The sequence below is a fragment of the Achroia grisella genome, unplaced genomic scaffold, assembly GCF_030625045.1.
Source record: "Achroia grisella isolate CSIRO2021 unplaced genomic scaffold, CSIRO_AGI_Agris_v1 utg1056, whole genome shotgun sequence".
In the NCBI taxonomy this organism is placed as follows: Eukaryota; Metazoa; Arthropoda; class Insecta; order Lepidoptera; family Pyralidae; genus Achroia; species Achroia grisella.
In genome coordinates this window covers 1578192-1605485 of record NW_026712564.1, presented here as the reverse complement: position 1 = coordinate 1605485, position 27294 = coordinate 1578192, and the positions used below count along the sequence as shown (strand labels likewise).

General features: G+C 38.1%; 1 protein-coding gene across 1 annotated transcript; it reads right to left on the bottom strand.

The window, feature by feature from the left end:
- Nucleotides 1-1183: 1183 nt before the first annotated feature.
- LOC131845760 (peroxidase) lies at nt 1184-26058 on the bottom strand. Its single transcript, XM_059194886.1, has 13 exons — nt 25860-26058; nt 23130-23299; nt 21948-22182; nt 18553-18764; nt 16458-16628; nt 15802-15960; nt 13938-14156; nt 13315-13512; nt 6830-6966; nt 5855-6022; nt 3316-3548; nt 2363-2529; nt 1184-1404 (listed from the first exon to the last, which is right to left on the bottom strand). Exons 1-13 carry the CDS (start codon nt 25988-25990, stop codon nt 1229-1231), a joined length of 2376 nt encoding a protein of 791 aa, XP_059050869.1. The 5' UTR covers nt 25991-26058; the 3' UTR covers nt 1184-1228.
- Nucleotides 26059-27294: the final 1236 nt, after the last annotated feature.

Below are 27294 nucleotides of genomic sequence, written 5' to 3'. Positions count from 1 at the left end.
AAACGATATTGCTATCAAGTAAATTATATTAATTCATTCGTTAAACTTACATAATTTTAATAGAAGAATATTTCTTATATTTGTTAGGTATAAATGATACAATGAGAGAAAATTAGTATATAGTTTACTTTGTACATATAATAGGAACTTACATAATAGATAGGCCTAAATATAAATTACAAATTACGACTAAATTCTCAAAGAGAGTAAATAAGAAATATTCTGCGATACTACACATAAACTTCAATCCAATAATCTATTTCTTGTAGAAATTTCATTTATTTTAACTCGCTAGGATAATATCAGAAAAATTTTCACACGGGCCAAGGTAACTTTATTAGATAATTTAGTTAAAAATGTATCAAGGAAACTTAATGTATCACAGAATTTTTTTTTTGCCAAAATGCCCGGAAAAACACTTTTTTTAAGTCACACATATATGACTGACATAGCTGTATATTAAAACTTTTTTTCTCGACAAGACGTGTCAATTGTAAGCCAAGAAATTTTCAGGTTTTGTTCCTGATAGGCCAAGCTTTTGAAACATAATGCAAATGTATCGTTTGCGTCGGACATCTGTGATCGTCGTGGCCTTCTACCAAATGTCCATACCATATTCTACCATATGTGTCTGACATGGCTCATGTAAAACTTCTTAGCGTGAGACACATGACTGACATGGCACCTAATGTATATATAAATTAGGTGTTATTGTTATTTTGTTGACGGTGGTAGCTTCGTCCTTTGTAACTTTGTATTGAATATATACTTAGTCGAAAATATAAGATTTAATAGTAATACGATAATTTTGAATAATTATTATCTGATAATAAACCAATTGGAGTCAAACTGAAATTGTGTTTGTTTCATCTTACAGACTAGAAGTTATTTATATCACCGATTTCCAGCAATGAAGATGGCTATTAATTTGTTTGCGTTCTTTATGTTACATCAGACCTTGTTTCTATGTCAACCAATTTTGATGGTTCTTTTTTTATTAAAAACCTTATGTTTAGTAGTAGTTTCAATACGACCTCCGATTTTGATGTTTCATTTTTTATTAGAAAGCTAATCCTTCTAATTCAGTTTCGAGATCCGACCTATAGTTTCTGTATTATCTTTAAAAATGGGACTGGAGTCAGTTTCTTTTACAGCTGAACATGCGTATCGATAATTATTTATTTTAATGAAAAAGAAACTCTTATAACTAACAAAATATTTACACTGCCTATTTATCAACCTGTCTCCAGGGACTGAATGAGGGTTGTGGAAGTTCCGTGCAGTCAACTAAAGGGTTGTTGGGGCCGACCTCCTCCATGACCCTGGGCTGGGCCTGCTCCAGGAGACCTTCGTTGGCGCAGATGATGCCGGCTAGGGTTGTCTTACGTATCTCTGTCAGCTGATCTGTAAATAACAATAAAAATAAATAGAGACACATTTGGTATTGTTATGTACATTGTATTAATAGAAAAGAATACAATAGAGTAGAGAAGAGAACAGAGTAGAGTAGAGTAGAATAAAATAGAAAATCCTTCATTTAGATTACTTAAATTTAAGCAGTTTTGAGTATTCATAGTTTTTTTTATCTGCCACTCATTCGAAAAGCTGTCTGTCTTATCACAAGAGACCGACCAAGAAAATTGCCTGTTGCTCTTTTAAATAAAAAAAATATATTTTTAAGTTGAAATGTGTGAATATAAACTACCAACCAGCACTAATTCAATAGAATTTAAAAATTAAATATACAACAAAATTAAATCAGTCGTAATGATTATAGCAGAATAGTGCCTATAAGCAGCGCTTGTTCACGAGTATGACGAATGATTATGATTGTGTGTTTTATTGTTTTGTTCAGATTGATTTTAAGTCGATTATAATTATAAAGGTCGTTTTTCTAAGTATCTACGGACTAGTTCCTACAAGCAACGAGTGTTCTCGAGTATGACGGATGTTTATGATTGTTTTCTTCATATTGAATTTAAATCGATTATAATTGTGAGCGTCGTGTTTCTAAGCATCTACCGAAGAAATACCATTTCATTTAATCTGTACATATAAATAAAATTGGAGTATGTGTTTATAATATTGAAATAACTGTTTTTTACTACATGCATACGAATATAAATACGGTACATACATCAAAATATTTTTTGTACAATTTTTATCTGTCTATCAGTTTGTTCCGGATAATCTCTGAAATGCCTGGACCGATTTTGACGGGACGTTTTTCGCAGGTAGCTGATGTAATAAGGAGTAACATAGGCTACTTTTATTTTAGAAAAAATGTTTTATTTAAGAAAAATGAAGTTAAATTCCACGCGGACAAAGTAGCGGGTGCAGCTAGTGTTTAAAGATATTTTACCTATAGAGAAGCCGACGGTCTCGTCCACTGTCTCATACCAGAAGCGGTCTCCGATCTTCAACCTGAGGAACTGGTCGGAGATGAGGCAGGTGAGGGTGGGAGCCAGCAGTCTACCGTGAGGGTCCTCAGCCAGTGCTCCCGTGTACAGGTCGATGTCGTCCACCGAACTATAACAAACGAATTGCTTTGTAAATCTGTTTATTGTTTACTACCTGCCCAACTCGGAATGAACTACCTGCCGAGGTTTTCTCAAGACGCATGACTAGAGCATGGGATTTTTCAAGAAGGGTATATTAAGGTTCCTTAAGGGTCGGGAACGCGCCCGTGACACTCCTGGTGTTTCAGTCATTCATAGGCTACGGTAATCGTTTACCATCAGATGGGCCGTATGCTTGTTTGCCACCTACGTGGTATAAAAAACCTTTACTCTGCGTTATATTTTCCCCATTTTCGTAACATTTTTCTTTACTGCTCCGCTCGTATTGGTTGTAGCGTGATGTTATAGCGTTATAACCTTCCACGAAAAACGGCTATCGGACACTGAAAGAATTTTCAAAATCGGTTCAGTAGATCCAGAGATTAATTCACGGCGTCGCGGGTTCAATTTCTAGTTAGATACAAACAGTTGTGTTCAAGAATATGATTATTTGTATTAGTCTGGGTGCTTTCTATGTGTCTACATTATGTGATTTGAATTTAAAAATGAATCTGTTATTGTAAACAATATTTGAAAAAGATCAGAATTGAGTTTCCTGTCAGTTCTTCTTATCTCGAAATCATTTCGAATGACGGTAGATGTAACATATCATAAGATTCTGTAATAGACCTACATGAACAAATATATTGTATTTTGATTTAATATTAACTATAATTTATTTAATGGAATTTATTATAAGCATTTTCTGTTTTTTTATATGCCATCGGCTGCCAAACACGTAATTTGAGTGACTTACTTGTATATAGTAGCGATTCTACCCAAAGACACGTCGTTGAAAACACCCTCTAACTCTGCGAAGGTTGTTGGTCTCGACAGACCACAGTGTTCTCGCCACGCGGGGTAAGACGGTAGACCGTGGTCTCTGCCACGTTGGATGTTCAGCGAGACCAGGTCCAGACCGCACGGACCCAGTGGTTTCCTTGATTGTGAGGAGTTGCTCGTTGGGTTCTCGAATAGGTGATTACTTAGCTGAAATAAACATACGCTGATTAAATGCCAAAGGGCCACAACGCAAAAAAACTGAATCTATTTTTTTTCAAAAATGGTATCTAAATCATTATAATTTTTATATTAAAAAAGACACCCATGATTCTAGAACTAACACAGATATAGCACATATAGATTCTTAAGGAAAGTGAAAATTTTGATGAGCTCTTCTGCAAATTTACCGTTTGCATCATGTGGCCCTTTGGCATTTAATCACCGAATAGAATAAGCAGGGATGTTATGGATATGAAATTTCGGATACGGATAGGTTTCGGATATAGGAATGATTATTATACCAGATACGGTTACGGATGCGGATATGAAATTATTTCGGATTATCCGTTAATTTCGGATAAGTTTGGTTACGGATATTGTTTTTGTAAAGTACAATACAAATAGCTAATAAAATGGTTACATAACGTGTCTCAATTATGCTCCGCCCCAATCCGATATTGTCCGAAACTTTTATTTCGGATTCGGTTACGGTTACGGATATTTTTTTTATATCGGATATCCGATAGTGTCGGTTTCGGTTACGGAGCTCCCTAAAATCCCTGATAATATGCATAAAATATACTTCGGAATATTTGACTTAAGTAACATTTTATCTATAACTCCACACTAGGCTATATTTGTATCGCGTATGATATAATAACCCTGTACAATTCATACAGCGACATCTAGTACCAAGGTAAGTAGAGGTTGTGTTAATATATGTATATAGATATAGGGGGTAAGGGGATTGTTAGTCATGGGGACTAATAATATAATTGGTAGCAATGTACCAAGTCAGGTTGACCTCCACGGTCTTCCCGGAAACTATGTAAATTGGCATTTGCCAAGAGGCTAACTGATCTGACCTCATGTCCATATTATCACTGGTGCCCCGTCAGCATAAATTTTTAGCGCAGATAGATAGATATATAGATAAATGCTTTATTCAACAATTACAAACACACAGTTTCAAAAGAGTTAGTGATTGCACTAATAAAAGCTTACGTAACAATAACAAACTGATTTTAACTGACTAAATGTCGTTTGGCTAAAGTTAGTAATTCGTTTTATGGCATTTGCGTAAGGTTTTACAATAAAATACCAGAGTCTGTTATAAATCTGCCAGAAAAAAGATTTAAATGTCAAATAAAACAGTTCCTTTGCAAAAAAGCTTACTATAAAATTGAAGAATTCGTTAACGATAATAATGTTTTTATAGAAAAACTTTGAATCCATAGCACTGACAATATTATCTGATTACATTAATAATGAGTGCGTAGCGACTTCTATGTTGATTATCGCATGCCTCTTACTTGTTATACTGTAAGTATTTATATATAAAAAAAACATCTATTAAAAAGAGCAACACACAAGTTTCTTGCTCATTCTTCTTGTGATGAATCTGCATTCCGAATGAGTGGTAGAATCAAAATATGACTATTCAAAAGTGCTTGTAATGAGTTTATTTGAATAAAGATTATTTCTATTTCTATTTCTATTTCTATAGCATACATGAGATAATTTTTATAATTAGAAATAAAGTTAATGGTGGTGGACTTATGTGTCGCAATGATGAAGAGGCATGATTGATGCATCAGATGGATGCATCATTCCATTATCATCCATAATATATATGTCACAGTGTTCGCTCCCATACTCCTCCGAAACGGCTTGACCGATTCTCATGAAATTTTGTGAGCGTATTGAGTAGGTCTGAGAATCGGCCAACATCTATTTTTCATCCCCCTAAATGTTAGGGGTAGTCCACCCCAAAATTATTTTATTTTATTTTAAGACAAAACAACGTTTGCCGGGACAGCTATATATATATGTATGTAAACAAACGTTCTTTTGCAGACAAACGTTTTTTTCTTTTACTTTTTTGTTCTTTATATATTAATCAGTTATTTAAAAAATGTGGTTGATCGTAGAAGGGTGAAAATTTAAGGTTGTATGTGTTTTTTTGCCAAACCTTTCTGTCTGAGAGACAGAGGATATATACCGATCATCTGGGTTCCAAACATACAGCAGGATATTTTGGTTTAACATATAAAAGTCGAGTTCCTTGCTATTTTAGAGGACCATCGAAATTATATTAGACACTAAGGGACATATAGTGTCTGAGCAAGGTCTTTGATTTTGCACGTGACATTTTAATGGAATGGGGGACTGGAGGGGAGGAGGGCAGTTAATTTATTCAAATGGAGTGACAAAAATGGATGGCCCGCTCAGGTCGTTAGGTTGTTTATCATAAAAGAAACTAGTAAAAGTAACTTAGAACTGTTATTATTTACCTCAGTGGTGACATGAGGATCGACTCCATGAACTGGTGTGTTGATGGCAGACCTTACAGAGTATTTAGACCCTCGGCTACTGTACAGTGCGTACGGGTTGAACAGCATCCGATGGAGTTGCACGTAACTGATAGTACCGTTGTTGAGGTCAACATTGTGTATTAGACCCTGGAATTAAGATACCATCTTTATCGACGAGCGTGAGTCGTGACTCATTAAGAGATAAATTCAAAGAGACAAATATTCTCACCGTTGCTTCTCACTTTATATACTCAAATATTCTATATGTACATAAAAATCTACACTTATTTCCAAAAAACAGCCATTCATAACATTAATACTAGATCTAAAGACAAACTTGCTGTCCCCAAGCATCGTTTAGTCAATAGGTCATTTATGGGAATGGGTATAAAAAATTACAATAAGATACCAAAGGATATACTGGATTTACCCTTAAATAAATTCAAAACATCTATTAAATTATATTTACTGAGCAAAACCTATTACTTACTAAACGATTACTTGAATGACGAGCGTGCATGGCAATAGTTGTTCATGCACGGGATTTTCATTTAATGTTAGACATAGACACCTATATAAATGTACATTGTAAATAAACTGCTTTTAATAAAAAGAAAAGAAATTCAATTGAGTTTCTTGCCAGTTCTTCTCTATTGAATCGGTATACTGAACTGGACGGTAGAGAAATTATAATATAAAAAATTGCGCTTACTTTAGTAACTTTTAGAATAAAATAATTATCATTTAGCAATGATGGCGGAGATCTGCCGAAAGACTTATGGAGCGGCTGAAGGCCAACTCCCGCCTGACGGATACGACTTTAGTCTGAGGGCACCGCTAGGGGTTCGAACCTATGCTCAGGCCGTCGTAATATCGATCCCCGTTAGAAGTGGACGGGGGATCGATCGGAGGGGGACGGGGGATCGATCGAATGGGACGTAGGTAAAGGCTTACCGGAAGCAAAGTGTGTGCAAATCTGAATGCGGCAGCTGCGAAGTGATTGGCAACAGACGAGTCCACTGTGGGATCGTACGAGTCGTCGTGACCCTCGTTCCTTAATGTCAGATTTAAGGCCCACATTACGTCGGCACCTGAAAAAAATGACTAATATTATATACGCGAATGTTTGTGAGTATGGATAGTTGGTTGTTTGTGTTAACTATCGTGTGACGCACCATTAATTAAAAATGGTAAAGTCAATAATCATGTAACCTGAAACGGAACGTCAGAGGCCAGAGCCAAAGTAATCTGTGACATTGACAAGTGGATGACGGACGATTGAACGTAGGCAGCGGGAGTTTTGGAGCGAAAGTGTTGATATTATTATAAAAACAAATAAGGCATAGGTAATTGTGAATATTGTAGGCATTGAGGTGTTTCTCTCCCTGACTAACCGGCATTACGCCTAAGTTGTCAGGATACTAGTGATTTTAAAATTTGTTACAGTTTTACGGAAAAACTACTGAAGGTATTTTTATAAATATTTACATTATAATATATCCCATCAAAAACATAAATGTGAAATGATAGCCGAGTTTAATATTATGATATATGCCTTGATTGTTGACTTCTACGACAAAAGAGGTGAGATCTAAATGGATGCCAAGTTCAGTGGTCTTTCCTGAAATGTATTTATAACAATATAAAATATCATTTCTTCTTATAACTTAGGATAATATACTGTAGCCTAAGGTTTAACTTGGCCAGTTCTCATATACCAATTATTACTTTCGATTGCTAGTTACTACTAATATTAAAATAGGAACCGACAAGTAACATGTTTAGAACTTGCGAAGGCTACAGTATATTTCGTATATGAGAACTGGCCAAGTTAGACCTTAGGCTACAGTATATTATCCTAAGTTATAAGAAGAAATGATATTTTATATTGTTATAAATACATTTCAGGACAGACCATCGCCAGTTCTCTTACTTGAAACTCGGCTTGACACGCTACCGCGTGTCTAGATATATATTATAGCTAATATCCATAACACAAGCTCGGGTTAACTTGGGACTAGATGGCGCTGTATAAATTGTCAAGGGTTATTATTATTATTATTGTAGTAGGGGATCCATATAATTTACAAAAAAATGTGTTTATATAAGTTGCCTAGTATCTCATAACACAAGCTTTGCCTAAGTTGTGACTAGATGGCGCTGTGTTAATTAATCAACGTTATTTTTGTATATGATAATGGAATGGTGCACCCGCCTGCGCTAACGGATTACGCTGGCGGGACACCAGTGGAGGATGATAACATGAGCATGAGGTCAGTTAGCCCATGCTGACATAATAATAATAATCTCAGGACAATTCACACAGCGCCATCTAGATCCAAGTTAAGCTTGTGTTATGGGTACTAGATAACTGATACAGATACATAGATATTTTTTGTCCAGTGGAGGATGATAAGATGAGCATGAGGTCAGGTCAGTTAGCCCATTGTAACAAATTCACTAAGAATTTATCACGATGGTTTCCAGGGGGAACCGCGTGGAGGTCAACCTAACATGGTACGTTACCAAACCAGCTATTGGAACGGCCTTCATCCCCAGTTCGGAGACAAGGTCGGTCGATGAGGCACTCAGAATGCTGAAGTCCCAAAATGACTGCCTAAATTCCGAACTGTGGAAAATACTCAACCGTAAGGCTGAAGAGAACGGTACAGTCCTGACCGTATCTCTGGACGAGCCTTCGGTTGACTTCCTCAGAACACAGGACTATAAAGTCAACCTTGGCTTTAAAAAGGTCCTGTTCCGGGTCAAGGGGATCTCCACGCCTACACAGCAGCCTACTTCGGACGGTAATGGAAGATCTGCCACAGGAATACCCACACCATCCGAAGCGGCGAAGGGCGTAGACACCAACGCCAAACCCGCCAGAGGCAGCTTTCCCCAGCCAAAGGGGACCTCGCAGACGAGGATCCCCAGTTTCAAGACGGGACGGAAAGATCGCGGCAGGAGCGCCACAGCTTCCAATCGCAACCCAAAGGGACGCCCACGTCCCACAGGGAAGGCGAAAGGAAGCTGCTAACACGCCCACACGCAAGCAATGTATCAGAGCCAACATTGTCCAGGTCAACTTACATCATGCTATGGCAGCAACAGCGGTCATAGAAAACCTCTTCCGCAAAAACGACCTGGACCTTGCTCTGATACAAGAGCCATGGCTCAACAAAGCCACGCCTTTAGGCCTCAATGCCTCAGGTAATATTCTTTTTAATACCACTGGCACTAAACCTAGAGCATGCATTCTTTTTAATAAGAAACTAGATTTTCTGACTGTTCCAGAACTATGTACAGATGACCTAGTGACAGCCTTCGTCAATTTCCCTGGATGCACAGGGTCAAAAGTACTGGTCTGCTCTGCATACCTACCTGGACATGATGAAAACAACAAAATCATCAAAGACCCGACAACCGGCCTACAGCCTGTGGTGGAATACGCCCGTAAGCACAAGGCCGAACTCCTCGTGGGCTGCGATGCAAACGCCCATCACACAAACTGGGGAAGCTCTGACATCAACACCAGAGGTAAGTCACTTGATGATTTTATACTAACCAACTGTCTTCAAATCCTAAATACAGGGTGCACACCGACGTTCGTCACTGCCACAAGACAAGAGGTACTAGATATAACACTCGCGACCGACAAACTGGCCGAATATATCACTCATTGGCATGTCAGCAATGAGAACTTCATGTCTGATCACAAGCACATCAGATTCACAATTGAGGCTGCAACAGACTCAAACCCCATACTCTACAGAAACCCAAAGGCTACAGATTGGCCTAAATACAGAGACAGTCTTACAAGCCTAATTGCGGACCTTCCGAAGAGTATCAAATCTCCTCTAGAACTAGAACTCGCTGTGGACATACTTCTAAGTGGCATAATAAGTGCCTACCAGAACAACTGTCCCATCAAAACCAAAACCGCCAAATGTAAAACACCCTGGTGGAATAAGAGTCTAGAAAAGCTGAGGAAGAAAACTCGCAAATTATCCAACAGGGCTAAAAAGGGACCTTTCGAATGGGCCCAATATAGTAAAGCCCAAACGGAATACTACTGCGAAATTAGGAAAGCCAAAAGAGCATCATGGCGTGCTTTCTGCGAGGAGATAACTCAGACTCCCCAAGGATCCAGATTACACAAAATGCTTGCCAAGGCGCCAAATAACCAAATTGGACTTATGAAAAGGCCCAATGGTACCTATACGACATCAGAGGAAGAAACTCTACAGCTGCTATCTACAACCCACTTCCCTGGTTCGGTTCATATCTCAAGAGATAAGGAGAACCCTCCAAGCTCACATCTACAAAAGCCCAACCATGAGGCGTGGAACAGAGCTGCGAGGATTTTTCGACCAAAACAAATTATATGGGCTATAAAATCTTTCAAGCCATATAAATCATCGGGAGAAGATGGAATTTTCCCGGCCCTGTTACAACAAGGGCTTGACATCCTATCTCCCTATCTGGTAAGAATATTTAGAGCCAGCTTTGCCTGGGGTTTTATACCAGAACCATTAACGCAGGTCAAAGTTACCTACGTACCGAAAACCGGTCGAAGAGACTACTCGCAGCCAAAGTCTCACAGACCTATAAGCCTAACCTCTTTCATAATAAAAACCATGGAAAAGGTTCTGGACCAACACATTAGAGCTACAATCCTCGAAAATGCTCCCCTGCACAGGAATCAACATGCCTACCGCAAGGGACATTCCACAGAGACCGCCTTGCTCGAACTCACCGACAAGGTCGAGAAGGCCTTAGAGGACAAACAAATAGCTCTATGTGCATTTCTCGATATTGAGGGTGCTTTTGATAACACGCCCATAGAGACCATCTCACAGGGACTCATCCGCAAGAAAGTGGATGAAACCACTACTCAATGGATCAAAGCAATGCTCTCAAATCGAACCATTAAAACTACTCTTCACAACAGTACGTTAGAAATCCGACCTACCAAAGGATGCCCTCAAGGAGGCGTTTTATCGCCACTGCTGTGGCTACTAACGGTAGACCAGCTCTTAGATGTTATGACCAAAAACCAATTTGAGGTACAAGGCTACGCAGACGATTTAGTAGTCATGGTCAGAGGGTTCTGTGCAACAACAATATCAGACCGCATCCAAAGAGCACTAAACATCATAGTTAAATGGTGTAAAGAAAATGAATTATCAGTAAATCCTGATAAAACAGTAATTGTTCCGTTTATAAAAAGGAAGAAACTTGACAAACTTGTCATGCCTAAAGTAAATGGAAGAATATTAGAGTGCTCCAAAGAAGTCAAGTACCTGGGCGTAACCTTCGACCAAAAACTGACATGGAACACACACATAGACAACATAACTCAAAAGGCGAAAACATCCCTAGGTATAAGCCGACGGGTAGCGGGGCCCAGATGGGGAATCAACCCCAAAATTGCCCTATGGCTTTACACAGCAGTGGTGAGACCGCTTACCACCTATGCCTGCGCAATCTGGTGGAGGAAAACCCTCCAATCCACAGCTGCCACCAAGCTAAACAGCCTACAGAGAATTGCTTGTCTGATTATTACAGGAGCCATGAGCACCACGCCGGGAGCAGCTCTAGACGCATTATTGGACTTGACGCCCCTTCCTCTATTCATACAGGAAAAGGCGAAAGCCAATATGCTCAGAATAAGTTCCCAAAGGAGGATATCTTGGCATTCCCTGGCCATAAAAACTATACAAGACTCGATTATGAGTGATCCTATTCTGGGAATGCCTGAAGACAACATGGCACCAGAGTGTAACTTTGTACAATATTACAAAATCGAAATATCTGGAAGAGACGAATGGCAAAATAACCATACACCGTCTCACTCAGAGCATGACCTAGTCTGGTTTACAGACGGGTCCAAAATAGGAGATGATGTAGGATGTGGAATATGTGGTGTAAAACCCAAAATCTGCAACTATATAGGCTTAGGAAAATACGCCTCAATCTTTCAGGCAGAGACTTACGCCTTAATTAGATGTCTGGAAGTAATCCTAAGCCTCAACTACATCAATCAGGACATATACATTTATTCGGACAGTCAAGCTGCTCTACTAGCACTTAACTCGTACGAAATCCGTTCTAAACTTATTAGAAACTGTATCCTGCTACTAAATGAAGTAGGAAGCAGAAATAATATTATACTGAGATGGGTCCCCGGGCATTCAAATATTGAAGGTAATGAGAATGCCGACCATCTGGCAAAGTTAGGGGCAAAAACCGTCCAACTGGGCCCCGAACCCTTCTGTGGTGTGCCTCGTTGCCTAAAACTGGGACATCTCAAATTAATAACCAAACGAGAAGCACTGAATCACTGGCAAGAAATGCCAGGATTAATACATTCAAAAGACCTTATATCGGGCTTCTCGACCAAATACTCCAATAGATTACTGCAATTGAGTAAAAACAACATATGCATGATGACTAGGGCCCTCACAGGACACTGCAAATTGAACAAGCATATGGCTAAGCTAGGCCTATGCACGACAAGTATCTGCAGATTCTGCCAAGCTGAAGAGGAAACGCCGCTTCACATCCTATGTGGTTGTAGCCCACTCATGCATAAACGAAATATCTCCTTTGGAAAGTTTACACTCTTTCCCGAGGAGATAAAAACGATCGCTCCTAAGAATATCCTTCAATTCTTGTCCCTGACGGGTCTAGGTAGCGAACTCTGAAAAGGGCGAGCACAATAGATCTATGTAGGTCGCAGTGCTACAGGTGCTACACATCTGACAATAGCCCAAACAACCCAATAAAAAAAAAAAAATAACATGGTACGTTGCTAACAATGGGGTAATTACTCCACATTACTAACAGTCCCCTTTCCCCCCTAACCAACGTTATTGCTATTATTATTTTGCTCGAAAACAGTGGTTGTCAAAGTGTAGAACCAGAGTTTGCGCACGATGAGTTTGGGATGGGATGAGATTGCAGGGTTATTGTTATTATGTAATATTATCTTATCTGAGTTATTCTAATTGTAGAACACATATATACGGCGGTACGTACATGCACACTATGATAGCATTGCAACTAATAAATTTATCTTTAGGTAAGGTCCAAGATGCTGACATATACACAGAAGCTTTGTCTTCCATAATAATTAAAATGATAATGTTTTTGTAACAAATAAAAAATGAACGAATACAAGAATGAATGAAAGAATGAATGACAGAATGTCTGAAAGAATCAATGAAATAATCAATGACAGAATAAATGAAAGAATGAATGACAGAATGAATGAAATAATGAATGAAAGAATCAATGTAATAATCAATGACAGAATGAATGATAGAATGAATGACAGAATGAATGAAAGAATAAATGATAGAATGAATGACAGAATGAATGAAAGAACGAATGAAAGAATGATTAAAGGTTTAATGTATAAATAAATAAATAAATACCTAGTATGGAAGGTAAGAATTCGGAGTACGTGATGTGCTGCATCTGGGCGCCGACTATCTTTCTTGCCTCCTGGTATATGGTTTCGTCGTCCCAATTCGGGTTGAGTTTACCCAAGATGGCAGCCAGGCGGTTGTGCTGCCGCGCCCAGATCAGGTGCATCGTGGTTAGATGGAGATTTTCGTTGGCTCTATCATCACCTGGATTGTAAAATTGATGATGTGTCTTCATAAATAATAAATTATATGTAATTAATTTTGTTATTTAATTAATACACGTTAAATAATCTATACATCTATAAATATAAATAAAATTGGAGTGTCTGTTTGTAATATTGAAATAACTGTTTTTTACTACGTGCATATGAATACGATACATACACCAAAATAATATTTTTTTTTAATTTTGTCTGTCTGTCTGTTCCGGCTAATCTCTGAAAAGGATGGGCCGTAAGGATAAGGAGTAACTTAGGCTACTTTTATTTTAGATTTTTTTTTATTTTAGTAAAATAAAGTTCAATTCCAGGCGGACGAAGTCGCGGGTACAGCTAGTTACTAATATGTTGTAGTCCTAGCTGCTTAGTACCTATACCCTTACCGATTAACCCTGTATAAGAAATACTAACCGGTTTCAAAACAGTAGCGTCCTTTTGCGTTCATCTCAAGCGTGTTGCATCCGTCGGTAGGGTCGGTGGACGGCGGCAGCAGCTCCACGCTGCCCACGCTCAACATCCGGAGCCGGCCGCCTACTCCCAGACGCAGCTGATTCGCCCGTTGCTCCGTGAAACCGTACACAGTGGACCCGTCGAGGAAAGCTGTGGCTTGGTTCATTTGCTCGCGAGGACCTGTACGGCAATGGATCTAACATTTAAATGAGTCTCTGAGAAAGACTAAAAGACACACACCGAGGCCATCACTCGGTGGTCTAGCGGTTTAGCACATCCCTTTACTTTCAATTGTTGTGGGTTTCATTCTTCGTACGGGGTTCTTTTGTTTACAAGCACTTTTGAATAGTCATATTTTTGATTCTATCGATCATTCGGAACGTAGATTCATCACAAGAAGAATGAGCAAGAAACTTGTCTTGCTCTTTTGTAGTATATAGATTTTCTTTTATATGAATAATTACACAGCGTTTGTGAAAGAGAGTTAAATGGTCTTAAGAGCAGAAGTCACGGTGGTCTAGCGGTTAAGTAAAGCGATGTGCTTGCTTTACTTTCAGTGGTCGCCGGTTAGATTCCTCGGACGTTGCAAATATTTATATTCTTGGATATTACTGTTAGTGGTTTACGTGTTTTCTATAGTAATAATAACTCAGAATAATTCACACAGCGCTATTTAGTTTCAAGCTAAACCGAGCTTGTGATATGGGTACTAGACAACTTTTTTTTTGTAAATACATACATAATAGAAAAGACCCAGATAATCATACTCATGAATACAAATGTTTGTGCCGCGCGAGGAATCGAACCAAGTGTTGAGTTCAACAAAATGTCGACATTTGAAAACCACATCTAGAATAATCGTGAGTTGAATCGCGTGTTGTCACTCCCTGTTGCTCCCAGTTCCCGGGACTTGCGACCTGGGTGTAGGTTTAAGGGGCTCCTTGCCGATGTTTCTTTTGCTGCCCAACCAAACCTGGTAGGACCCTGCTAGTGCAGCTTTAGATACACGTTCTAATATATAATTTACTGCAGGTCTAGGCAGGCTAAGATCTTTTAGAAGATTCTAGAGAGATTTCGCTGGTACACCTCGCTTCCAATCCACGTATAAATTGACCACATAGCCATATTTTTTTAGTTCGTATATTCATTTGCTCGTGCTTCTCTCCCTGCCCAGTCAAAGGAGCCTGCTAGTGCAGCTTTAGATACATGGTATAGAACTTACTGCAGCTCTAGATAGATTAAGATCTTTAATGAGATTGCAACAGTCATGCTCGGTATAAAGTTCAAACTTGTGGCGGCGTGGTGGGCCGGGGCAATATGCTCCCTCTAATATGGTTGGCTAATCCATGATACTCGTGAACGTGCATTGCTTGGACTGGTCTATTTCGGTTACGAATACTGATTCGACTATTCACTTTTGCAATAGCATATGCTGGTGGTCACTCTATTCTCCCAAATTTGAAATTCAAAATGAATCTGTATTATTGTAAACATGTATAACATTTATTTGAAAAGAATACGAGCTGAGTTTCTTGTCAGTTCTTCTCATCTCTAAATCATTTCGAACTGACGGTAGATTTGACATATCATAAGAGTCTTTAATAGACCCACATGAATAAAGATATTTTGAATTTGAATTTGAGATTTCGCTGGTAAACCTCTCGCTTCCACTTCGATGAATATAGCCATATTTCGTTAATTCGTTTGTTTCTTAATTTTGACTACATTCCATTAAATTTCCCTGTGTTTCTCTCCCTGCCCAGCCAAATCTGTTAGGAGTCTGCTAATGCAGGTTTAGATAAATGTTCTAGTATTCTCTACATACCGAAATGACATGTAGGCGCCGGTGCGGACCTTACAAACTCCATGCAGGTGAGGTTATAATGCTGGTAGAAAGGGTCTTCTTTGTCCAGAGGTACAGGAAAGCATTCTGGATGCGGTGCCTGGCTTGTGTCACAACAGGCCAAAGAACTGCTGTTCGCTCCTGTAATAGAATGATTGGGCATATTATTTCGCGGTTTCTATATTGATTATCGCATGCCTAGTCCTTGTTAATATTTGTATACTGAGAATAACATTTATTTAAAAGAGCAACACGTAAGTTTGTTTCTCGTTCTTAAAAAGGATTGTAAGGGGTTGAAAGAGCAGATGAAAGGTTGACTTATTTTTTAAGTTGTTAAAAATAAAAATGTAGGTATAAATAAGTCATTTTTAGTAAAAATGTAACACAACTTTGTAAAAATGTTATCCTTCGGAAAGTAAAATAAAATAGAGTATGAATGTTTATCAAAGTTTGTATGGAAATACGTCATATTTGATGATAGCCCGATGAAACTTTTTATTCTGGCTTTTTATAATCAGCCTAAATAATTAAAAATGCTATCCAATGTCAAGCGGACGAAGCCACGGGAACAGCTAGTCTTACATTTTTATTGACATAGGATAAAGACTTATGCATTTTTAATTTTGATGTCAATTCACCTTTACTCAGAGCCGTGGCAGTGACGTCATGATCAATGAACTGCCCCCAAACGGCCAGCATCACTGTGAAGCTAGTATCCTGAGCGTAGCTCGGACGGTGGACCGTCACACTGACGTCGCGGGCGCTGGGCAGCTCAGCCCCCGACTTACTCCTGCGAGGGGAGCTGATCCCTGGAATTGGATCGTGATTATATCGCAGTTTTAGACATAATATAAATAATACCTTTTTCAATAGGGGTAGGTGTTAGAAATATCGAAAGCATTGAAGTAAGAACATTTTGAATGTATGTCGATATATATATAACGTCTAAACCTTTCCAGGTAATGTTATCAACAGATGGGGATTGTTAGTAATGTGGACTAATGATCCCATTGCTAGCAATGTACCATGTCAGGTCGACCTCCACGCGGTTCCCCCTGGAAACCATCGTGATAAGTTCCCGGTGAATTTGTCACGTTGGGCTAACCTGACCTGACTTCATGTTCATCCTATCATCCTCCACTGGTGCCCCGCCAGCGTATAGCGTTACCACAGGCGGGTGTACCATTCCATTATCATCAAATAAAAAAACCGTCTTTCATTATTTTCTTATATACTAAGACTAGATAGATGGCAAGAAAAACTGGAGAGTGTTGGCTTGAAGATCAGCAGAACTAAAACTGAATACCTATTCTGCGATTTCGGCGGTCTCTCCAGTTTCAAGCCTATCTATCTAAACGGTGTAATGCTTCCGGTCTGCTCCGTTTTTCGGTACCTCGGTTCAGTTATTCAGAACAATGCCGACATAGACCGCGATGTAAGGCACAGAATTAGTGCGGGATGGATGAAATGGCGACAGGTCTCGGGAACGATATGCGACCCCCGAATGCCCTTGAAACTAAAGGGTAAAGTTTATAAATCTATCATAAGACCTGTCATTTTGTATGGATCTGAATGTTGGGCCGTAAAGGGGATGGACGAAAGGCGTGTGCATGTGGCAGAAATGCGAATGTTAAGATGGATGTGTGGGGTTACCAGGAATGAGGAATGAGTATATACGAGGAAGTTTGAAAGTTGCGCCGGTTATAGAAAAGTTGCGAGGTAACAGATTGAGCTGGTATGGGCATGTTATGCGGAGGAATGAGGACCATGTCTTATGGAAAGTGTATAATATGAATGTGGATGGATGTAAAGGGAGGGGACGCCCTAAGAAAAGATGGATGGATTGTGTGAAAGATGATATGAATAAAAGAAGAGTATGTTTAGATATGACGACTGATAGAGAGCAGTGGAAGAGAATGACATACTGCGCCGACCCCAAATAATGGGATAAAGGCAAGGCAATGATGATGACTAAGACAGACCGATAAAAATACTGTTTAACACATAAAGGGGGAAAGGGGATTGTTAGTAATGTGAACCGATGAGTACCCCCCCATTGCTAGCAATGTACCATGTCAGGTCGACCTCCACGTGGTTCCCCTTGAAAACCACGTGATAAATTCCAGGTGAATTTCTCACGTTGGGCTAACTGACCTGGCCTCATATTCCTCTTATCATCCTACAATGGTGCCCCGCCAGCGTATACCGTTAGCGCAGGCATTTGCACATTGGTGCCCCGCCAGCGTTAGCACAGGCGGGTGCATTCATTCCACTATTATAGTATTATAGATAAAAAAAATACATACAGATATATATTCTTTACATCTTTACATAGTATAAAATTAAGTCGCTTCCGTTGTCTGTTCGCTGAGATCTTTTAAACTACGCAACGGATTTTAATGCAGTTCTTAGCAATAGATAGAGTGATTCACGAGGAAGATTTATATGTATAATAGAAGTACACCCGTGTGAAGCCGGGGCGGTTAGCTAGTAATAAATAAAATAGAAATGTCTGTCTGTAATTTCAAATTAACGGTTTTTGACAGAAAGAAATCATATACTGTACTTATATAAAAACAATCTCTGAAACGGCTAGACTGATTGTGACGGGACTTTCACTCGCAGATCTTATAAGAATCTTATAAGATATAAAAAGATAGTTGTTATAATAAAAAAAGTATAATTCCCCATACATTTCTTGGAATAAAAAAAAATGTCTAAATACACCCTTACCATCTCCAAAATCAGCTGGCAGCACCCTTCTAAATGGTGTATGTGATACACCCCACCTCGATGGATGTTTTAAGTTGTTGCACGAGCCGTCCTGGCTTCTGTACTTGGATGGTGGGCAGGGCGGCGGTGGGTGGCAGTAGGGTGGCTCCGGGAAGGAGCCGCTGGTGGACGGTCCTTGACCACTGCCACCTTGCCGTCCAGGTGAGATGGTACTAAACACGACAAACAACTGTTTTTGACGTCCAAGGTGTTATTACTTTTTTTAGTAGGTACTTTTGTTTTCACTTAAATACATTATTATTATTAATACATAATAATAATAATCTCAGGACAATTCACACAGCGCCATCTAGAACCAAGTTAAGCTACCTAAAGCTTGTGTTATGGATACTAGATAACTGATACAAATACATAGATATGTTTTATTTCGTAAATACATACATATTATACATAGGAAACAGCCAGATCGATACAAATAGGGTTTTAGTTAATTTTAAACTTTCATGTTTAATATACATTATTTAAATTATTAACCGGGTCTTAACACGAATAATTTTATGGCAAATAAGTAATTAATAATCCAGTCATAAATAAATTCAAGCAAAGTTCAGTAGCATCAATAGTCAATAAGTGTACGGATACCGTGAGTGCTGTGTGTCGCGAACTTTCGTTAAACAATCTAGAGACGGTAGATGAAGAAAAAACTGCTGTCACCTATCTACATTGACATCGCTGTTACTCCAGTCAGCTCGTGACCACGGCTAGTGCAACCTAGTCGAAACGTCGAGAGAGGTAAATACCTATATTTGCCATAAAATTATTCGTGTTAAGACCCGGTTAATAATTTAAATAATGTAAATAGGGTTTTAAACTCGCATTCACCGGTTTAGTCCGCGAATTGAAAACCGTACATTGGTATCAGTATTGATCTGTCACCGGACACCCGTCTTTGTGGAGTCGGTAATGTATACGCAGCCAATGAAGCAAGATGAAGCCGTGTAGCCAAACTGGCGGCCCACGTACTTTTGTGGTTTACCGGATCGGATAACGGTCGCCGTCCGAGGCCGGACACTGTTCTAATTTTTGATTATATAGCTTCATATACATAACGCACGCTTAATAATGATCTTATTTAAGTAAAAAGTTCTAAATTTATATAATTCTAAAGTAAACGTGATGTGGGATTATAATATGATGTTGTAGGTTGAGACGATGTATATTAACAGATGAGAGAGATATTGATCATTTGATCTTACATACTGAGTAACAATAGTAAAATGTAATAAAAATATCCCGGGACATTTTACACAGCGCCATCAAGCCCCAAACTAAGCAAAGTTTGTGTTAATATATACATAATACACATAGAAAACATCCAGACCGATACAAACAAACATTCATGAATATATTTTTATATCGTGCGAGGAATCGAACCTATCGCAAGTAAAGCGGGTGACGACATATGCAGCATATGATGCACTATAGATTCTAAAATTGCAACGGTTTAATAATAATTGAGTCAATACTGGCATCCCGTCTTATATTAGGTCAATTGACTTCTTTGTGGTTATTGCAATCTGAGCTGTGTGTAGTTGGTACATGAACCAAATTACAATAACCCGCCAAATAGGCATTTGAAACTCCTATTATATATCCTCAGTGCGTACTAGATTTTAGAAGAAAATAAAGTCCTCCATTTGGCAAAATCTGCAAATCTTTGTTAGGCACCGGCCAAATTAAAACCACCCAATAGAGCTCTGAAACCTTCTGTGGCGTGCCTCGTTGCCTAAAACTTAGACTTCTAAAATTAATAACCAAACAGGAAGGACTAAATCGCGAGCAGAATATGCCAGGATTAGTAAATTCAAAAGCCTTAAAACAGGCTATTCGAATCAATACTCCAATAGACTATTGCTATTGAGTAAAAACAATATATACATCATCACTGCACACTGCAAATTTAATAAACATATGGGAAACTTAGACCTACGCTACACGTCAGTACACATCTTATGTAGTTGTAGCTAACTCATGCATAAACGAAATATCTCCTTTGAATAATACACTCTGTCCTGAGGAGTTAGAAACCATCGTTCCTAAGAATATCCTTCAATTCTAGTTCCTGACGAGTCTAGGTGGCGAACTCTGAAAGAGGGCGAGCACAATAGATCTATGTAGGTCGCAGTGCTACAGGTCTAAGGCATATGAAAAAGCCAAGCCAAACCACTCAATAAAAAAGAAATAGACACCGGCCACTACGAATGAAATAAACATATCAAACTTATTGACATGTTGATTTAATTTGCAGGAATCAGTGAGGGCCATCCTGACTAATAGAGCAAGAGCCCACGATGGCCAGACATTCGTCTTATAAGTAAATGTGAAAGTTCTTCTATTTTTTTTTACCTGTTACCTGCCAAAGGAACCACGATCCAGGTTTCATCTGGGGATCGTCCATACCTGTGTCGGGGACACATATACAAGAACTTTCACATTTACTAATAAGACGAATGTCTGGCCATCGAGGGCTCTTGCTCTACTAGTCATGATGCATATATTGTTTTTACTCTATAGCATTAACCTATTGGAGTATTGATTCGTGTTGTCCGTTATTAAGTCTTTTGAATGTACCAATCCTGGCATTTTCTGCCATTGATTTAGTGCTTCGTGTTGAGTTACGAGGTGTCCGAAATAGGTACTGGCCTGAGTTTGACATGTTTGTTTAATTTTAATTTGCAGTGTTCAGTGAGGACCTTAGTCATGCTGCATATATTATATACATTGTTATTCCTCATTTTTATTAGCACAGATAAGATCATATGTATAAGTCTATTATATTATTTACTAGAGTAGCCCGTTATTAGCGTTTTGGATTTAATTTCTATGTTACTCTTATTAATATTTTCTTTTTTTTCGTTTAATCCTTACCACTCAATTAAAATTATATCAAATTATACTCTGAACTATTTACATTATTTTTATTATACACACACCGCACAGACAATCACCAATAATATTGCTCTTTTTATTTTAATTATTATTTTCACGTGGGTTAAAACTGGAAATCAGTATTTTGTTCCCTGAACAATGTTCCACGCTGAGCTATACAAATAGGTCGACTTTTTGAATTGGTACAGATCACACATAATAACACAATTTTATAAATCTTATGTTGTATTATGTATTATCTATTCTTATGAACATGTTGTGTGTGATTAGTAACAAACAAATAAACGATATATTTTATTAGATTTAGTGATTCTTACTTCTTTCTTAACCCATTTATTACGCCGACCCCAAATAAATGGGATAAAGAAGAAACAGATGATGATTTAGTTCTTCCTGCTTAGTTATTAGTTATTAATTTGAAATTTACTTCAGGTATAGGTACTTACCCATTGATTAAAACCTTGGTGGCTTCTTCTACAGCGTACGCAGCATCCGCCATCGGTTTCACAGCTGCAGACGTGGCTGACGCTCTCTGTGCCTTCAGTGCTGGTGTATTTATATCCAGAGCTTTCCTTGTACTCTCAAGTGTTGTTCGATTTAGTAATGCATTCTTTCCAATAGTCACTGCGAACTCGATGTCTTTTGTTTCATTCTTACCCGCCCACTGTGGTGGGGAGCGAGCTGGACAGAAACGTTGGTAAATATCATCAGACTATAGCATATTTATAGTTAAATACGTTATTTAGTTGCAGGCGTATAAATATAAGATCTTGACTATCACTACATATTATAAAACAAAGTCGCTGTCGCTGTTTGTCTGTCCCTATATATACTTAAATCTTTAGAAGTACGCAACGGATTTTGAAGCGGGTTTTTTAATAGATAGAGTGATTCAAGAGAAAGGTTTATATGTATAATACATGTACACCGAGCGAAGCCGCGACCAGTAGCTAGTAAATAATAAAACAATAGGTTATATATAAACATATATGTTAAATCTACTCCCCTCAGTGATCTGTAACAGTTATTAATCATCTAGCAATTCTTTTGTGGACTCCCGCGATACAGGTTCGCCTAGTGCGGGGTCCAAAGTATGTATAATCAATTTTGTTATATTTGTAAATTTCATAATAAATAAATCAAATCAAATAAAAAATATTTTATTTATGTAGGACATTTTTGCCGCTTAAAACGTCTTTTGTATTACTATTTTACCCTGCCATCCGTCAGTGTACACATTCAATCGAAAAGAACTGGCAAGAAACTCAGCTGAATTTCTAATCTACTTTTTTTAACGTCGTTTTATTTACATTTTATTGTATTGTATAGGTGTCTATGTCTAACATTAAATGAAAATTCCGTGTGAATGAATAATTGCCATGCATGTTTGTCAACTGTATACATATAGTATAAAATGAAGGCGCACCCACTGTCTCTTCATTTAGATCTTTTAAACTACGCTACAGATTTTAATTAAGTTTTGGCAATAGATAGAGTGTTTCAAAAGGAAGATTTATATGTATATAATACATGTACATCTGTATGAAGCCGGGGCGGGTAACTAGTTTTTAAGGTTAAGTAATAATTTTTCTCTTAAATTATCTTTTTTAACTATAAAGTAAGTGTACCTCTCAATGGCCACTTGAGTCGCAGCAGCGGTGCCAACTGTGAAGAAACCCCGGTCAGGTTAGCGGGTACAATAACGATGGGTGTCACAGCTGTACTATTGTTAGTCCCCTCGTCATCATCATCCAGGTTCAAAGACACAGTCACCAGCAAGGCCACCGCAAGAATTATCCTAACATGTAACAATGATCTTACTACATTCTTATATAAAAAAATTAATGCGCTTTGCAAGTTAGATAATATTAACAAGATTGAAGCTAAACTCAAGGTAAAACATTACATACAAAAATTAGACTCTGATGCCATTTAACAAATTTTAAATAGTAATGCGATTTAAAATTTGTTCAGTAGCATCAGAGATAATGTACAATCTTTGGGATTGTATAGAATAGAATAGAATAGTCAACATTTTTTTTAAATCTACCGCTTATTCGGAAAGCTGTCTCATCACAAGAAGAATAAGCAAGAAACTTGTGTGTTGCTCTTTTAAACAATCCTTGTAAGTTTACATTTTACAAGTCGAAACGTGTGAAGACAAACTACCAACCAGCACTAATTTATTTAGGCTCAAATATAAAAACACAATAAGATTAAATCAGTCGTAGTGATAAGAGCAGACCAGTCCCTACAAGCAGCACTCGTTCACGAGTATGACGGATGAGCCAGACATCACTGCGCTCGACCATATTTTAGGGAGCCCAATGACCCGGCCCACCACGCCGCCACTGGTCTGGACATTTTAGTGAGCATGACTACTCATTCCACTCGACCACGTCACACTACAAAAATTACTATATGGTAGTTACAGTATTCGCACTTTACATACGGATGCATGCGGCAATCAATATAAAAGCCGCTACGCTATCATATATCAAGAAAGCAGTGTGAAAATTAAATTATAACGTTGTTCGCAAATAAACTTATACTTGCTATATATTGCTATCATCTATAAATTCATCTGTCCTATAACCTACAATCCCAAACAATCAATAATTTAATAAGAACGTTAACAGAGTATAATTTGAGTAATTTATGGACTATACACATTTCATCGCAAGAACAAAGAGAAAAAAAAAATTGTAACGTGAACTTGAAATTTTCTCTTTTTATTTTGTTTTCTCTGTTTATTTTATTTAATTTTTATGCAGTCAACAATTGTGTTTTATGAAATCAAACTAAAAAAATTAATTAGTCTGATATGTCAAACTCACTGATCTGTAATAGTTAATAATTATTTGGCAATTCTTTTGTGGACTCCCGCGATACAGGCTCGCCTAGTGCGGGGTCCAATGTATAATCAATTTTGTAATATTAATATGTTTTAAAATGAATAAATAAATAAATAAATTATTCGGCTCACCTTCTTGTTATATTTTGGGAGTATGGATGGATGGAAGGATAACAAGAAATAATTTCAGGACAATTCCCACAGCGCCATCTAGACCCAAATTAAGCTACCTAAAGCTTGTATTATGGGTACTAGACACATGATACAAATGCATAAGATATGTTTCTTTTTCTTAAATACATACATATTATACATAGAAAATACCGAAACCGATACAAACAATCATACTCATGAATGTCGTCGTTTGTACCGTGCGAGAAATCGAACCCGCGACCATCGGAAGCACAGATAACATATGATCGGAAGTAAGGCGGCGTGCTAAGCCGCTAGACCACCGAGGCCGTCATGGATATTTGTTACTCTTTCACGCAACAACTACTAAACGGATATTGATCAATATTTACAGTAATATAGCTTATATATTATATATATTATACATATAAGCTTATATATCAAATTAAAACATAGTGTATCATCATCATTATCATCATCGCAGCCCGGAAGACGTCCACTGCTGGTCATAGGCCTCCCCCAAAGATCTCCACGACGATCGGTCCTGCGCTGCTCGCATCCAATGCCTTCCAGCGATCTTGACCAGATCGTCGGTCCACCTTGCTGGAGGCATTCCCACGCTGCGTCTTCCGGTGTGTATAGTGTATAGTGTAACTTAAAAACATATTATGTAAATTGGACGAAATACTTGATAAATGTCAAGTAAGTGTGATCCAGACGAGGTTGCGAGGGTCAGCTAGTATTTCATATATTATTACTGACTGCAGACCGCGACTTCGTCTGCGCAGGATTAGTACGTCGATCTATCTTATCAAAATTCTGAGAGACTCTTGTATGTGGAATACATGATTTTTTTATGGGCAAATAGACAAATATGGATTAATAACCCGTCTGCTAGTAATGTAATGTCAGGTTGACCTCCATGCGGTCCCTCCTGGAAACCTGATAAATTCTTATCATGAAAGAATCATCATCCACTGGTGCCTGGTGGTTAGCGCAGCACCATTTTTCATCAATAAACAAAACCAGAAAACACCGAGATCGATACAAATAATCTTACTCATGAATACAAACGTGTGTTTGTACTGTACTGTAGCGAACTCCTTGATAGGTTTTTGTACTATTTTTAAATTTTATAATAATATTCTTTGACATATTCCTTTTGTTACTTTCTATTATATATCGCTGTCATACTAGTCGCATTTTATTTTATCTCCGTATTTTCCTCATTAATACCCTCAGCACCTCTCACTCATCAGACACATTTGATACCTCCGCTTCATGTACCTTACGAGGAATCGAACCCGCGACATTTTTTTAACGGATTGTCAGTAAGTGTAAGAGTAATGTGTAGTAAATAGTTATAACTTACAATAAAGAAGCGCAAATGACGCATTGGAAGCTGCGCAGCCGCTTCTGGTAGTTGCGCGTCAAACTGGACTCAAACGCGTACGTGGGCTGCACCAGCGGAGTCCTCTCTCCACTGGTCGAAGCTCGCAGCATTCTACAGGTCTAATATATTATATATATTATTTACTTATTTAGAACTGGTTATTACGCGCGATTTTGTGTGCTAGGAAATAAACTGTTTCTTTATTAAAAAAAATAAAAGTTCAAAAATAAAGTAGTTAAAGTTACTTACTAAAACATTAGCTATCTGCGACAGATCGGTAGAAATCGGTCCGGCCGTTTCAGAGATTAGCAAGAACAAACAGACATACCGGCGAAATATTTAAAATTAGTCTTTTATTTTTTTATTTAGTGATAAGCTGTTAATTTGAAATCACAAACAGACGCTTCAAATTTATTTATTTATATAGATTTATAGCAGAGGACGAGTCGGTCGCCGTCTCTCGGATTAATTTGTGTTGTTGTCGGTGTTTCCATCACTGGAGATAAAGGATGAGCCTATTATATACAGTCTTTTATTGTTATATACAGCTGCTAATTTTAAATTACAATGCACACTTCAGTTTTATGTATAAATTTACTTTATGCTTTTTCTACTGGCTTATCAGTGCGGCGCGGTGCCCTAAACCAAAAAATATGGCAGAACTAAACAAAGGAAAAAGCAACGCAATTAGACGACGCAACTCTGTAATAATAATATAAATATAAAAATATAATAGTTAAAAAATATTTTACTCGGATATAATTTAATATTTCACTATTTATTTATATTAATGCACATAATTTTAAAATTTTAAACTACATATGGCGGACTTAACACTGCCGCGTTCTACCAGTCAACCATGATTTTTTTTTCGGACTACTCTAATATTTTTAGCCCCAGCTGGCCTTTACAGCTTCACCGGGGGCGAGTGCAGATGTCACTCCAAACCCGCGGAAGGACTTATGGAGCGGCTGAAGGCCAACTCCCGCCTGACGGGTACGACTTTAGTTTGAGAACACCGCTGGGGGTTCGAACCTCGGCTCAGGCCGTCCTAACATCGGTCCCCGTTTGAATTGGACGGGGGACGATCGGAGGGGAGTCAACCATGGGTGGTGCAGAGAATACTTGTTGGCGATGCGAATATAAATATATTAAACTGTACTCATCAACTCACAAATATATATGAATAACTAGCTACATACATATATACATACACATACATAAATACACATTTAATCATCTGACAATTTAGACCACTACAAATAATCAAACTCATGAATAATAATAATAATAACCCTGAACAATTCACACCGTGAAATCCACACTAGACAAATGTTAGATATACTTAAATGTTTTTTAAATACATACAAAATAACTAACCCAATACAAACAATCATACTCCTGAATACAAATG